This window comes from Geotrypetes seraphini, chromosome 18 (assembly GCF_902459505.1).
Source record: "Geotrypetes seraphini chromosome 18, aGeoSer1.1, whole genome shotgun sequence".
NCBI lineage: Eukaryota > Metazoa > Chordata > Amphibia > Gymnophiona > Dermophiidae > Geotrypetes > Geotrypetes seraphini.
In genome coordinates this window covers 23,466,651-23,481,804 of record NC_047101.1, presented here as the reverse complement: position 1 = coordinate 23,481,804, position 15,154 = coordinate 23,466,651, and the positions used below count along the sequence as shown (strand labels likewise).

At 45.6% G+C, this 15,154-nt stretch overlaps 1 protein-coding gene across 2 annotated transcripts in view; it reads right to left on the bottom strand.

Moving 5' to 3' along the window:
- CAMK2A (calcium/calmodulin dependent protein kinase II alpha) overlaps positions 1–12,200 on the bottom strand; it is a 220,790-nt gene extending 208,590 nt beyond the window's left edge. For both annotated transcript variants that reach the window (XM_033927288.1, XM_033927289.1), the window contains exon 1: positions 12,139–12,200. In XM_033927288.1, the coding sequence (XP_033783179.1) occupies positions 12,139–12,200 (62 nt within the window). The remainder of the gene's footprint in view (positions 1–12,138) is intronic.
- Between the last annotated feature and the right edge of the window lie 2,954 nt (positions 12,201–15,154).

Here is a 15,154-nt window from a genome sequence, read left to right as displayed (position 1 = left end):
GGATCCTGGCGGGGACGGGTGGGGACGGAAAGGATCCTGGTGGGGACGGGTGGAGACAGAGAGGATCCTGGAGGGGACGGGTGGGGACGGAAAGGATCCTGGCGGGGACGGGTGGGGACGGAAAGGATCCTGGCGGGGACGGGTGGGGACGGAGAGGATCCTGGCGGGGACGGGTGGGGACGGAAAGGATCCTGGCGGGGACGGGTGGGGACAGAGAGGATCCTGGCGGGGACGGGTGGGGACGGAAAGGATCCTGGCGGGGACGGGTGGGGACGGAAAGGATCCTGGCGGGGACGGGTGGGGACGGAAAGGATCCTGGCGGGGACGGGTGGAGACAGAGAGGATCCTGGTGGGGATGGGTGGGGACGGAAAGGATCCTGGCGGGGACGGGTGGGGACAGAGAGGATCCTGGCGGGGACAGAAAGGATCCTGGCGGGGATGGGTGGGGACAGAGAGGATCCTGGCGGGGATGGGTGGGGACGGAAAGGATCCTGGCGGGGACGGGTGGGGACGGAGAGGATCCTGGCGGGGACGGGCGGGGATGGGTGGGATTTCTGTCCCCGTGCAACTCTCTATTCTGTAACACTATAGCAGGACATGTTAATCCACCCCCCACCCTAGCTAAGAATTCTCAAGCACCATTCTGACCTCAAATGCAACTTCTTTAAATCTCTCTTATCTATCTATATGCTCCATCTTTGCTTACACCCTATGCTGTCTATTAAAATGATTTTGCCATGAATTGTGTTGACATTGTAATGTAACATACTCTACCATACTTTATTTATTAGGATTTAATAATCGCTTTTTTGAAGGTGGTGTATAGCAAGAATAAGTCAAACATAAGTGGAAAAATACAGCAGGAAAAATATTCAGGTTACAATCAAACAAACTATGTACTTACGTTTAGGTGCCTTGAAGATACCTAAATAATGCCTAATCTATAAAGGTAAGTGGGTGCCTACTTTTCTTTATAGAATACTAGTGTCTCCAAGTGTATATAGGCACATCTAGGTTAAGTGCAAGCACTTAGGCCCAGAACGTCAAAACGGCGCCAGAATTGGCTAGCACCTGAAAAAAAAAAAACCAGCGCCGGTCGCATATCACTCAAACTAGGCGCTGTTTTGAGAATCGCAATGTGCGTTGAAGATTGGCGCCAGAAATGTAGGCCAGGGTTTTACAGACCTACATTTCCGGCACCTATCTGTGACGTAGAATCACACTTAGAGGCACCACGCATCATCCCAACCCGTAACCATACCTCTTTGGATGTTCGGCGCCGGTAAGCGTCTCGTAGACGCGATTCAGGCACCATTTTTTGTAGGTGCCTCGCAGCACCTACTTTTTTTTTTCTTATATCGTTTTTCATTGCTTTTTAACGGCGCGGACAGTGACTGCACCGTTAATGGCCAGTTACAACACAACTTAGGCACTGTTCGGGCGTCTGCCGGCACCTTCGGAATGGCACCATTTCGAGACTCTGGGCTTTACTATATACCAACCACTGAGTTGGTATAAATGATTGCACCTAGTTTGGGGAGATATGTGCACAACTTATAATATTCCATATGCATTTATGATTAGAACCGTTGCCTTATCCCTCTGAGGTTGCAGGAGCAATCCCACCACCACTTCTTGTGACCTTGGGCAAGTCACCTAACCCTCCATTGTGACCCACGGGACAGTTAGGGAAAATACTTAGAGCATCTGATTAGATTATGAACCCCTGTGAACCACTCAGACGGCTGTGTCGATGTGCGGAATATCAAATAAGAAATAAAGTTGGAAAATTAACCCCCTCTTCTGCAAAACCGCGCTAGCGGTTTTTAGTGCAGAGAGCCGCGCTGAATGGCCCGCACTGCTCCCGACGCTCATAGGAACTCAATGAGCGTCAGGAGCAGCGCGGGCCATTCAGCACGGCTCTCTATGCTAAAAAACCGCTAGCGCGGTTTCGTAGAAGGGGGGGGGGGGGTAAATGTCTGGTTACATATCCTGATGGGAAGTATATATTTTTTTGATCCTATACAGCTAGCGCAATTGCTATTGAAGAAAGAAGTGGGAATGTATTAATATCCGAGAAAGCAAAAGGTCTAGCTTACTAGGTACATTAATATAGGAAATCGTCCTGAATTTCTTGGCTTCTGATAATCCTCGATTTATGCTCTTTTCTTTCTCCCCAACAATGTGGACAAGATTTATTTTCTTATATTATTACACTAGTCTTTAAGCCCATTACATTAGCGGGTGCTAGAATAGATGTGTCTGTCTGTGTTTCTTTATCTCTCTCTCCTTGGCCGCTGTCTGTATCCTTCTGTCTCCCCCTGAGCAAAGCTGTCTGCCCCCAGCACCCACCTCCCCCCAAATGTCTCTCCCTGGCCCTCTTCTGTCTTCCCCCCAGAGCAAAGCTGTCTGTCCCCAGCACATCTCCTCCCTTTCCCTATCTCTCCATGGCCCCTTCTGTCTCCCCCAGCACACCCCTCCCCCAAAGCAGCCCCCTTTCCCTCTCCCGCTGACTCTCTCTCTGGCCCCCTTTCTCTGTCTGTCTTTCTGTCCCTCTCGCTACCCCTGTCTCTTTTTTTCTTTCTGTCTCCCTCCCTCCCGCTGTCTGTCTGTCATTTTTCCCCATTTCTCTGTGCAGCAGCATTTCCATCCCACTTCCCTATGCAGCAGCAACAGCATTTCCCTCCTACCCCCCCCTTTCCTGTGTAGAAGCAGTAGCAGCATTTTCCCCCACTCCCCCTTTCCCTTCTCTTACCTTCTCTTCCCTGCTCCGTTCGGCCCCTCCCCCTTCTTTTACTGCTGTTGTCGATCCGGCCTGCTCCTGACCCTCCCACCGCCGACAAACCTCGGGGCTCCAGCTGCGTAGGCAGCACTATAAACACGCTGCTTCGCAGCCTTTTTTACTGGCGATTTCCTCTGCCGCGTCTGTCTCCGATGATGTCATCAGAGACGCGGCAGAGGAAATCGGCAGAGAAGGGCGCGAAGCAGCGTGTTTATAGTGCTGCCTACGCCGCTGGAGCCGGGAGGCGACGGAGAGGGCACGGGGTGCTAGCGGCCGGCAGCCACCGCTCCGCAGGTGGAGAGCAGGGAAGGGCGCGCATGCGCACTTGTCTTGCCTCGCGTGAGGCCAGACCGTAAGCCGCGCATGCGCACTTCCTATGGGTCGCTACAGCTCACGGAAAAATGGCGCACGCATAGGAAGTGCGCATGCGCGGCTTACCGTTTTATTATATTAGATTGCAATGTGCAAGTGTTAAAAGATTTACATAAAAAAGACAATAATGTCCTATAAGTTATGAGAATAAGTGTTCACCCTGCTCGTGCTCTAGAAGGCACTGCTTGCCTGCAAACTGCACTATGGAATAACACAGCTGGAATTTCAGCAGCTACATGTGTATGAATTTAGAACCAGCTCCAGTGCATAGTATGCAAATGTCCTTTGATCTCTTTATTCCTTATGCATCACTGAACGCTAGAATTTGCATTTACAGTGGGAATAAAGAGTACAGCCTTCTTACATATTCAGTTATTCATTGTGAAAGAGACAATAGTGAAGGGAGGAGGATAAGAGGAGGGCGAAACAGCAAGGGTAAAGGGGGGAGAGAAAGCTGGGAGGAAAAGGAGAAATAAAGGATCTGCACAGTAAAAAGTCAGACAGGATGCAGTACATTTTCTTCACAATATTACTGGCTATTTAGGAGAGCGTGGTGTAGTGGTTAGAGCTATAGTCTCAGCACCCTGAGGTTGTGGGTTCAAATCCACGCTACTCCTTCTGACCCTGGGCAAGTCACTTAATCCCCCCATTGCTCCAGGTATATTAGATAGATTGTGAGCCCACCGGGAAAATGCTCGAAGAACCTGTATGTAAACTGCTTTGAGTGTGGTTGTAAAACTACAAAAAGGCTGTGTACAAGTCCCTGATGTCATAATGCCTCATTCCACCAATAAGAGCCAACCTCATCAGTGATGTCACAATAGCTTCATTGTTCTATACTTGGCTCACTTCTGATATTGTATTGGTGGAGAGTGTGACCAAGTGGTTAGAGCTACAGCCTCAGCACCCTGAGGCTGTGGGTTCACACCCCACACTGTTCCTTGTGACCCTGGGCAAGTCACTTAATCCTCCACTGCCCCAGGTACATAAACCGGGCCAGATGGGGAAAATGCTTGAAGCACCTATATGTAAACTAATTTGAGTGTGGTTGTAAACATGTCCCAATCAGTTTCCCGAATGCTACATTTTAAAAAAATCAAACAAAAAATGGGGACTGCTTGAGCAGTTAGAGAATAATGAAGGCAAATAAAGACCACATGGTCTATCTTTTCCTCTCCTCTAAAGATACTCCCCAAATTCTATAAATGGCAACTAAAGTTGTACATTTACATTGGTGTGCATGGCTGATGTACGTGCAGAACTTAATTGAATAATAGGGTTGGGCAACTCGAGTCCTCAAGGGCCGGAATCCAGTTGGGTTTTCAGGATTTCCCCAATGACTAGGCATTGAAAGCAGTGCATGCAAATAGATCTCATGCATAGTCATTGGGGAAATCCTGAAAACCCGACTGGATTCCGGCCCTCGAGGACCGGAGTTGCCCAGCCCTGGCCTAATCAGAGCTGATAATTAGCAATGACTACCTCATAACTGATGTTAATTATGTGTGGAATTTGATAGGCTCAATTCTATAAAAGTTATGCCTTGGCTCAAGTGTGCGATGCCGGAAAGAGGGAGTGGTTAGGGGGTGGATCTTGGGCATGGTTTTAGGCACAAGTATATAGAGCAGGGGTAGGGAATTCCAATCCTCGAGAGCCGTATTCCAGTCGGGTTTTCAGGATTTCCCCAATGACTATGCATGAGATCTATTTGCATGCACTGCTTTCAATGCATAGTCATTGGGGAAATCCTGAAAACCCAACTGGATTGCGGCCCTCAAGGAGGGACATTGAGATCCCTGGTCTAGGGGGTCCGGATTTTATTATAGTAAAATCTGGCAACCCTACTAAAAGTTATCATGCATAAGTGACACTAAGGCCCTCTTTTACTAAGGTGCGTGAACCAATTAGTGCGCGCTAGATGGATAAAGGGGAATCCATTGACATCATTTACCTTGACTTCCAAAAAGCCTTCGACAAGGTACCCCACGAACAGCTTCTTAAGAAGCTGTGGAACCACGGGGTGCAAGGGGATATCCACCGATGGATCAAACACTGGCTGGCAGGCAGGAAACAAAGGGTTGGAGTAAAGGGCCATTACTCAGAATGGCAATGGGTCATGAGTGGAGTCCCACAGGGGTCGGTGCTGGGACCGCTCCTATTCAATATATTTATTAACGACTTGGAGACAGGGACGAACTGTGAGGTCATTAAATTTGAGGACGACACCAAACTCTACAGCAGGGTTAGAACCAAGGAAGACTGTGAAGACCTGCAAAGGGACTTAACGAGATTGGAAGACTGGGCAAGAAAATGGCAAATGAGTTTTAACACTGAGAAATGCAAAGTCATGCATGTAGGGAAAAAGAACCCGATGTTCAACTATAAAATGGGGGGATCGTTGATGGGGGTGAGCAAACTTGAAAGAGAACTGGGGGTGATGGTGGACACAACATTGAAAGCATCAGCACAGTGTGCAACAGCCTCAAAGAAAGCGAACAGAATGTTGGGTATCATCAAAAAGGGTATCACGTCCAGGACGAAGGAAGTCATTTTGCCGCTATATCGGGCGATGGTGCGCCCACATCTGGAGTACTGTGTCCAGTACTGGTCGCCGTACCTCAAAAAGGACATGGCGGTACTTGAGGGAGTCCAGAGAAGAGCGACAAAGCTGATAAAAGGTATGGAAAACTTCTCATACACTGACAGATTGGAAATGCTGGGGCTATTCTCCCTGGAAAAGCGGAGACTTAGAGGAGACATGATAGAAACCTTCAAAATCATGAAGGGCATAGAGAAGGTAGACAGGGACAAATTCTTCAGGCTGTGGGGAGCCACAAGTACAAGGGGGCACTCAGAGAAATTGAAAAAGGACATGTTTAGAACAAATGCTAGGAAGTTCTTTTTCACTCAGAGGGTGGTGGACACATGGAACGCGCTCCCGGAGGCTGTGATAGGCCAGAGCACACTACAGGGGTTCAAGGAGAGTCTAGATAGGTTCCTAAAAGAAAAGGGGATTGAGGGGTACAAATAGAAGCAGAGGTAGGTTGTAGGATTAGTCGGAAACCACTTCACAGGTCATGGACCTGATGGGCCGCCGCGGGAGCGGACCGCTGGGCACGATGGACCTTTGCTCTGACCCAGTGGAGGCAACTTCTTATGTTCTTATGTTCTTAAATGCTAACGCATGCATGTTAGTCTATGGGCACGTTAGCATTTAGCCCGCGCTAATCGGTTAGACCACCTTAGTAAAAGAGGGGGTTAGTGTGAGTCTATAATTTGCACATAATTTTTATAGAATTGTGCTTAGCGCTGCCCCAGTCAGCACCAACCTTATAGGCATGATATATAGAATTAGGTCCCCTATGTACCTGTCCCAAGCTTTCTTGAATTCAGTTACAGCTTTTGTCTCCACCACCATCACCAAGTGGTCATTTCACAAATTCAGCACACTTTCTATGAAGTATGTCCTCAGGTTACTTCTGAGTCAATCCCCTTTCATAGGGTTACTAGATTTTTGGTCCTGAAAAAGAGGATACATGGGCCGATCCCGTTCGCCTCCTCCCCCCCCCCCCGGCCCCACCTCATTCTGCCCCCAACTCCACCTCATTCCGGCCCCTGATAAAGCGTCGAATACGCGAAACATGTCAGATCTGAGTTTCCCCCATCATAAAAACTGAGATAAGTCATAAACATATGTAATAGCATTTGACTAGTAGCACTTTAAAGGCACTTTATAAGCACTTTGAAACTGTTGCACTTTAAAAACTGCACTTTAAATATTGAAATCCAATTAGGATAAAGAAAGTGGGCCAGTGATAAACATTTGAGTGATGAGTGGTGTTTCTGAGGTCCGAAGCTTCAGTAAAGTTACGAAATTTATAGCTATTAAGAGTGATTGAATCATATATCGCAACGGATATTTATCACTTGGAATAAGAGGTATTTATGAGATCTATTTGCATGCACTGCTTTCATTGTATGCTAGATCTCATGCATGTTCATTGGAGAAATTCTGGAAATCCGACTGGATTGCGGCCCTCGAGGAGGGACTTTGACACCTCTGCCATAGTTTACTTTAACTGTCTGCCTGTCCTTAAAAATAAAGTCTTCTCTAGAAGGCTGTTATGTCTGTGCCTTTCACAGTTAATAAATCCCTGTGAGCAGGGCAAGGCCTCCCATGATGCCAACAGGCTCTTTGTTTTCGGGGAAAGAAAGGACTGTGTCTTCTGTTATATACTGTGCAAAACTCAGATCCATTTCCTAATTTTAGAACGATTTTAAAGATTTTATAATGTCTGTGGCCATTATCCCAAATTGGAACAGGATTATATTCTATAAGATTCAACCACTAATAGCTCTGTCAAATATTCCTAATGGTTGGCATCTGAGAGATTTTTGTGACATTTTTTTAACCAGCTGGGAAGGAGATTAGCTAATTTAAAACAAAAAGACTGGGTTACCCTGTATTTTCATTTGTGGGTTCCCCCTCCCCCCCAGCTTTTCTAAACTCGGTGACTGTTTTTAACAGCAGGAGTCCTTAATTGGGGTTCTTTGTCCTTGCTTTTCAGTCACACAGCTCTGTGTGGGATGCATGAAAGAATGGAAAGAATAATTTCAAAACCGCCAGCAGAAAGCAACTGTTAAGCCGCAAAAAGAGGTAAGGTGGCTAAGCAGAGCATGAATTTGCCTTGCACTTCCCGAGGCCAGAGCTTATGTCCAGTGAGAGGTATGAAAATGAGTTTGGGGCACATACTTCCTAAGTCCAAGGACAGATACCTCGGTAACATTGCAGGCTCAGTCCCTCAGGTTGCAAAACAATCCATTTTGGCAGGGTTGTTTTTTCTTAAAGGGAAGTAGGACTGCAAGGATCAGCACATTTGAGCCAAAATTCACTCAAGACCTAAAATCGAGACGCTGGCAGCCAGAAATCTATCACACGTAATTTCACAGTTTGCCGGACTAGTTAGGCAGAGTCCACCTGTGAGGTAATTCACCTCACTAAGGACCACAACATCTAGTCCTGCTTTTGAATGCCACTGTCCTCAGCATGCTGGTATTTAATACTGTATTTTTTTCTCTGCAGGAGGAAAAGAGAGAGCCACCAATATCAGTTTGAATTGCAATTCCATTTTAAAAACAGTAGCCAGAGCCATTTGTTTTTAATGACAAGTGAGTGCCCTATTAAAGATCAGAACAAAGACCGCAGACAGAGTACTGAGGACCAGAACTCTGCATTTGGCCGATTGGTGCACTTCAGTCTCCAGTCACAATTTTTTCATATACCGAGACGTTATTAGATCAAGAGATCTGATGATATAAGCATTTGAACGTACTCCGGCATTATATGATGCATTCGTTTCTAGGGATTACCTTACATGTTCCTAGAAAGTTACTGATTTTCCATCCATCGTTTTTTTTTTTTTAATGTGATTTTGAAATGAGATACCGTCTCAATCCATTTAATTGCCTTCTCTTTTACTGTTTATGCAACCTTCATGATTGCAAAATGTTAACCCAGAAAGGATGTTTTTGCATAAACCACTTGGAACATCTCCATAGCAAAAAGCAGCTTTTCTAGCTAAACTCTCCCCAGCAAGGTTGCAGGTCCGCTAAATATTGGGTCTTCCTTCCATCGAAGGGGATGAAGCATCACCTGTACCTGCAAAGCTGATTAATTCACGTAAGAAATCGGGGCAAAATATATTCCATCTTCTTGAGAGGATTCTGTCTTTTCTACTTCTCCTATACACACTGTAAGAATGTACCCAAGGCTTCCATTACTATGGAATCCACTGTCAACATGTCTACAAGAAAGCAAATGATTTTTTTATGCTGGGAAAGGGCAAATAATAAATGTAATTATAACTACCAAAGGAGACACACATTTCTTTCACCGCAATAATATCTCACTCTTCAACAAAAAGCCCTATGCCCTAAACCATCTTTTCTCACAGATACAGAATGGAAGAGCAGCTCAGCATATCTGGTCCCAAGAGCTTAAAGGACAGTGGAGAGATTTCTCTTGCAAAATTTCCCCGTTTATGTGCTAGTCCCTTGCCATGTAGCAGACGGAGGTCGTTTTCATGGCTCCAAAAATGCTTAGAGCGGGCACGAAAGACTTCCCCAGCACCAGGGCAGGCGTTTCACATCCTGGCAGTAGCATCTATAATTTCGCGGTGAGAGTTTCAGCCGATACCCTTCGAATAAAGAATTTGCAGTATCCCGTTAAAGCCGGTCTTGTTGATTTGAATGTTATAACGGCATTAAAGATACACATGGACTGAGAATAATTTCCATCTACCTACTAGATGTTGAATGTCTATGTGTCTCCAAATTTAAGCATTATGGGGTCCTTTTTATTAAGGGATGCTAACCGATGTAGCATATGCTAAATGCTAAGGAATCTATTATATTCAATGGGCATCTTAGCATTTAGCGTTAATCTTTATTGCGCACAACATCGGTTAGTGCCCCTTAATAAAAGGACCCCCCCCCCCATGTATGGTATAACAAGTGTGAACCATTTTACAAACTGCATACATAAAAAGGCATATATGAGCTCCCCCACTCCCCGGTATACAGTATGCTGATGGAACGCTTTTACTGCTGCTAGATCATTGAGATATTATGTCCCATTTCTGCATTTTCTGACTCGTAGATTAACATCAGAGTTGAGGTCTGCACGGAAACGGGGATCGCAGGAATCCCGTGGGTCCCGCGGGGGTCCCACGGAAATCCCCCCTTAACCCACAGGACTCCCACGGGGACCCCCCTCTGGTCCACGGGACTCCCGCGGGGACCCCCCTCTGGCCCATGGGACTCCCACGGGGATGGAAGGCTTTGGAAGCAGGGTTCGTCCATATAATACAGTGGTTCTTAACCTGGGTTCGACCGAACCCCAGGGGTTCGGTGAGTCAGTCTCGCGGGTTCGGCGGAGGTCAAAACACACCTCCGACTCATATAGCGCGCAATCCTTTTCGAGGATGCTGGACATAAAAATGAAGAAAAGGAACAGACTTTGTTGCAAAAATGACACGAGAGTGGCACTTGCCAAGGTAAAGCCGCGCATTTCTGAACTGGTCTCTGAGAGGCAACAGCAGAAGTCACACTGATTTGCAGTAAATTTCATTATTATGTTATTATTATTCGAAATATAGGAGAACTTTTTTGTTTTCAAAATTGATATTATTTTTTCCCTCACTGTATACCTATGTTTTGAATTTGTAAAAATCATATTTTATTTTTCCAATAAAGAAGGGTTCGGTGAGCACGCATATGAAACTGGTGGGGTTCAGTACCTCCAACAAGGTTAAGAACCACTGATATAATATAATGGACACGTCAGCCTTAGTAAAAGAGGGGGTTTATAAGTTAATTACCTGAACAGAAAACAAAAAAAGGGTTCCACCAAAGAGATTCCACAAGGAAAACAGCAGCGCAAACACAAAAGAAACTGTGGAATTGATGATCCTGTCAGAAGTAATTGCTGCTTTTTATGGGGGACGGGCGGGGATGGAGGTAATTCCTTGCGGGGATGGGCGGGGACGGAGAGGATCCTGATGGGGATGGGTGGGGACGGAGAGGATCCTGGCGGGGACGGGTGGGGACAGAGAGGATCCTGGCGGGGACGGGCGGGGATGGGTGGGATTTCTGTCCCCGCGCAACTCTCTACATCAGAGTTCCAACTTAAACTGCTAAAAGTATTGCACAGTACATAAATCTCTCTGTGGCAGTTGGAGCTGTGCTATTGTGTTGTTAAAGCATATTTTACTGTTCAGCCAAACATCCCTGAAGGGTTCTCTGTGAGAGAGTTTTCCCTTTCAGAATGTACTGGTTAGAGGGGTTTGTTTGGTTTTTTTTTTTGCAAGCAAGGTAAACCCCTGTAATTAGCTTACCACAGCGGGATTTTTATCCACAGCTCTCTCATTATTTTTTCGCTGTATAGGGATTGCAACATATAATTTCACCAAACCACATCATTTTCCTCCCAAATCGCTCTTTTCTGCCCTCTTTATTAGTATCTACAGGGGGTGCTGAAAAGTTCTCAGCCCAACCAAGATGAGAATGACGCGGAGGCGGTTCAATCAATGATCCGGAACAATGTCAAAAATACCAGAGAATTTCAGGGGGGTGGGGGTTGGGGGTTTTCAAATTAGCACTTAAAGAAACAAGAAAACACACTTTTCAGCTACGGTGACAAAATAAGGCTCAGAATTTAGGAAGTCGGCTGCTTGGGCTGAGAACTTTTCAGCACCGCCCTCCCCCTTGTGTTTTCTTAGCATTAAAAAAAAAAAAAAAAATACTGCACAGTTTCAATATCTATTGGTACCTTTTTTTTTTCACGATCAAATTCTTTGCACACAGGTACAAACCCCTCTGCTACTATCGGTTTGTTTGGTTTTTCTTTAATGAACGGCATTATGTCATTTTTAGTTCGGTTTCTTGGGGGTACCACAGAAAACAAACATAGAACTAGCAAGTTTTTTTTCTTTTTCTCTTCCCGTGAAGGACAACTTCTAAATAAACGCTAACTAGAGAGCATCACCAGTCCCATTGCATCAGCCCCCCCCCCCCTCCTAAAGACCAGAGCTTCCTCCTCTCCCTCTTAACAATAGTTCCTTGTGAAGCGGCTGGAAACCAGGATTCCTCTACCTGTGACCTACCCCTGCCACTCTGAATCTGTTGTATCCAGGAAACATCGCAAACCACAAGTAGTGACCAGGAGCAACCAACAACTACCTGCTATTTCTCTTGCCGCTTGCGCTTCTCCGCAGACAAGAGCAACGATTTCAGCACTTACCCCCCAAATTAATGATATAACTGTCTCTCTTTAAAGGATCAGTGAAACCCAAACTAATCCCTCACTGGGGTGGATTTGGGGGTCGCTTGCTTCTTTTTCCCCCTTCCAGTCCAGAAACATGACTACACCTTCAAGGAAAGGGGGAGGGAAGGGGGAGATTACGCCAAAGCTCTCTTTAACTTACTTGCCCAGCTCTTCGAAAAGCTGGTATTCCTCGGTGAATCTGGTGCAGGTGATGGTTGCCATGCCGGCAATTGCTCCTCTTCACTTGCTGGTGTGGAGTGCAGTTGGAAATGATGTTCCCTGGCTTGCTATTCTCTCCCTCTGCTTGCTCGATCTCTCTGCTATCGCTCGGTGCTTTCTTATCGCATTGATGAAGAATGAAAGATGTTTGATTGACAAGCTTGCAGATAATGATGAGGGTAATTTGTCTTCCCTGCCTCACAAGTCTTCGTCAGCATGCAAATCCCTATAGCAACCACCCCTAAAACGCCCAGTTCCTGTTGCCCGGGCAACTGCTCTCCCAAACACCTACCCAGCTCTCTAACACCATGCTGCCGTTCATGTGACAACTGCAACCGGAGAAGCACGGGAGCGTATAAAGGTTAAAATAATATTAACAAATGATAACATTATAACGCACATATTTAAGGTTTTAAAAAAAACCATTATATAAACCCAATTTGCAGTGCCAAGTGTTTCCATGGTAACCACTGTTTCTACAGTTCAAGATGGTCCCTGGGAAGACAGGATGCTGTTGCTATGGCTACTGCATTTCATTCTGGAGAAAAGACAGGTATTCTTCAGTTGCCCTAGCAACAGCCTGCTCCCTAGATAGGGCTGGCAAATAACCTAACTTTTCCCCCTTGGTTTATTAGGCTACAATAGGCACCCCTGACAAGAAAATAACCTGAAAATTAGATATGATGCAGGTGGTAAACTTTTTAAAAGATTTTTGACTTTAAAGCTATTTTTAAATGAAAATGTGCATAGTTTGTATAAACTTCATATAGGTGTCATATCAATCTTAACAGAAATAGAACTTAGGGCTATTGACTTTATGAGAGGGTGCTGAAAAGTTCTCAGTCCCCCCCCCCCCCCCAACCAACTGCCTAAATTCAGAGCATTATTTTGCCACTGTAGCTGAAAAGAGAGCTATGTTAGGGCTTCTTATAAAAGGATGCATTCGCCCGCGGGGTGGCGTCCTTGGCTCCTTTGGTGCGACAGATTCCTCGGGTGGTACAGAGCGCTGAACTTCAGGAATGTCAATTTCGGGTTCTCCATCGGGGTTATGTCTCCCAGCAACAGGCCTTTTATTTTGGGTGTGCCCCTACCGCTATTTGCTTGAAATGTCGCCAGGTTGCTAACTCTCTGGCGCATGGGGTGTGGTTGTGTGCCTCTATCTCTGCCTTTTGGTTGGAGGTCAGGTGTTATTTGGAATCCTTGGTGGGTTATCCGCTCCCCTCATCGGTGGAAGGGATTATTTTTTTTGCGGACGGTCATTTGGGAGGACTTTCTGCAGGCGACAATTTTCTTATTCGTAAGGGTTATATTGTGGGGAAGAAATGTATTCTGAATCATTGGCTTCAGGACTCCCCACCCACCATCTGGTATTGGCGCAATAAATTTCATCTTTTAATGGTCTGGGAGTCCATGTCCGCTCGGTTCTCTAGGTCTCGGAGCAAGCCATTTGGGCCTCCTATTTGGACACTTTGCCCCCTATGATAAAAAGCCAGGTGGTCAATCGATTGCGGAAGCCAGTAGTCCCCGTATTGCCAGTGGGTTGAGGGAGGGGTTTTGGGGGTTGGGGGGTCTTGGGTTGGGGTGGGTGGGTGGGTTGCTTTTGGGATTGGATCTGGAGGGATCCAGGCTATCAGAACACTGGCCTGGACTCTCACTGTTTTCTAGGGTCTATTGTTGGGTGGTTGACTTTTGTTTTGTATTGGAAAACTGTGATTCCTATGTCATGCGTGTCTTTTTCTGTTCTTGTGAATAAACAGTTTATACAAAAAAAAAAAGGATGCATTAGGCTTTTTTTTAAATCACCGGCCATGGCAGTATTAACTCTAACACTCGTAGGAATTCTGTGAGCGTCTGACTAATACCGCCTTGGCCGGTGATTTTTTTTTTAAAAACCCTAACATGGCTTTATAAAAGGGGGGTGGGGTTATTTCATTAAGTGCCAATTTGCAGAATCAAAATTCTGTGTTGTGACATTGTTTCAGACCGTTGATTGAGCCGTATCCACGTCGTTCTCTTCTGGGTGGGCTGAGAACTTCTCAGTGCCCCTTCGTAGGTGTGTGGGTGCCTTCTGCATTATCATCTCTTGTTTTAAATAATTTACACTAGGTTTCACCGAGTACATGGTATTTGAATTCTTTTTATGACAACTTCAAAAAGAAATAATAATAATAAGGATAACAGGAGCATATCGGCATTTCATATGTTGGTAAACAGAAGCATGTTGGACCTGGTTCTATAAATGGCGCCTGACAGGCCTAACTTTTAAGCATCGGTCTGCACGGTGGTCAATCAACCGCTAGGTGTCTTTTATAGAATCATGCCTAGCAGTGCCTAAGAGGACTTAGGTATCGTTAGGCAGCCTAGAGGCAGGCGCTAGTATATTAGGCTAGATTTTACCTGGCCTAATTTACCGGTGCCTAGTGATGCCTGAGTCTACCACGCCTATTCTCCACCCCTAACTATGTCTACTTTTCAGGTAGCCATCATTAGATATCAGAATTCCATGCACAGCTTTAAATTTATTGAGTATTTTTTACATTTTTAATTAAAGATCAATAGTGTTGACAATTACCATGCCAATTAAGCTTGTTAAATCAATTTGGGTTGTGTGTGGAATTTTTTACCCTTCCCCCCCTTTTTTTTTTAGTGTCGCCATGGCAGTAACAACTCCGATGCTGATAGGAACTCTATGATTCTTCTACTAACTTTTAAAACCAGAGCAAATAACCAGCCAGAATTTATGAATAACTTACTTATCCCATATAATCAAACTAGGACCTTAAGATCTATAGCTCACAACCTTCTTACCATTCCCTCACTGAAACATATCAGTACAATGAGGACCTAAATTTTCTCCGTTAGCGCCCTTTCTCTTTAGAACAGTATCCCAAATGACTTATGCGAAAAAAACAACTCTTGCCAATTTTAAGGTGAAGTTAAAGACATTTCTCTTCCTT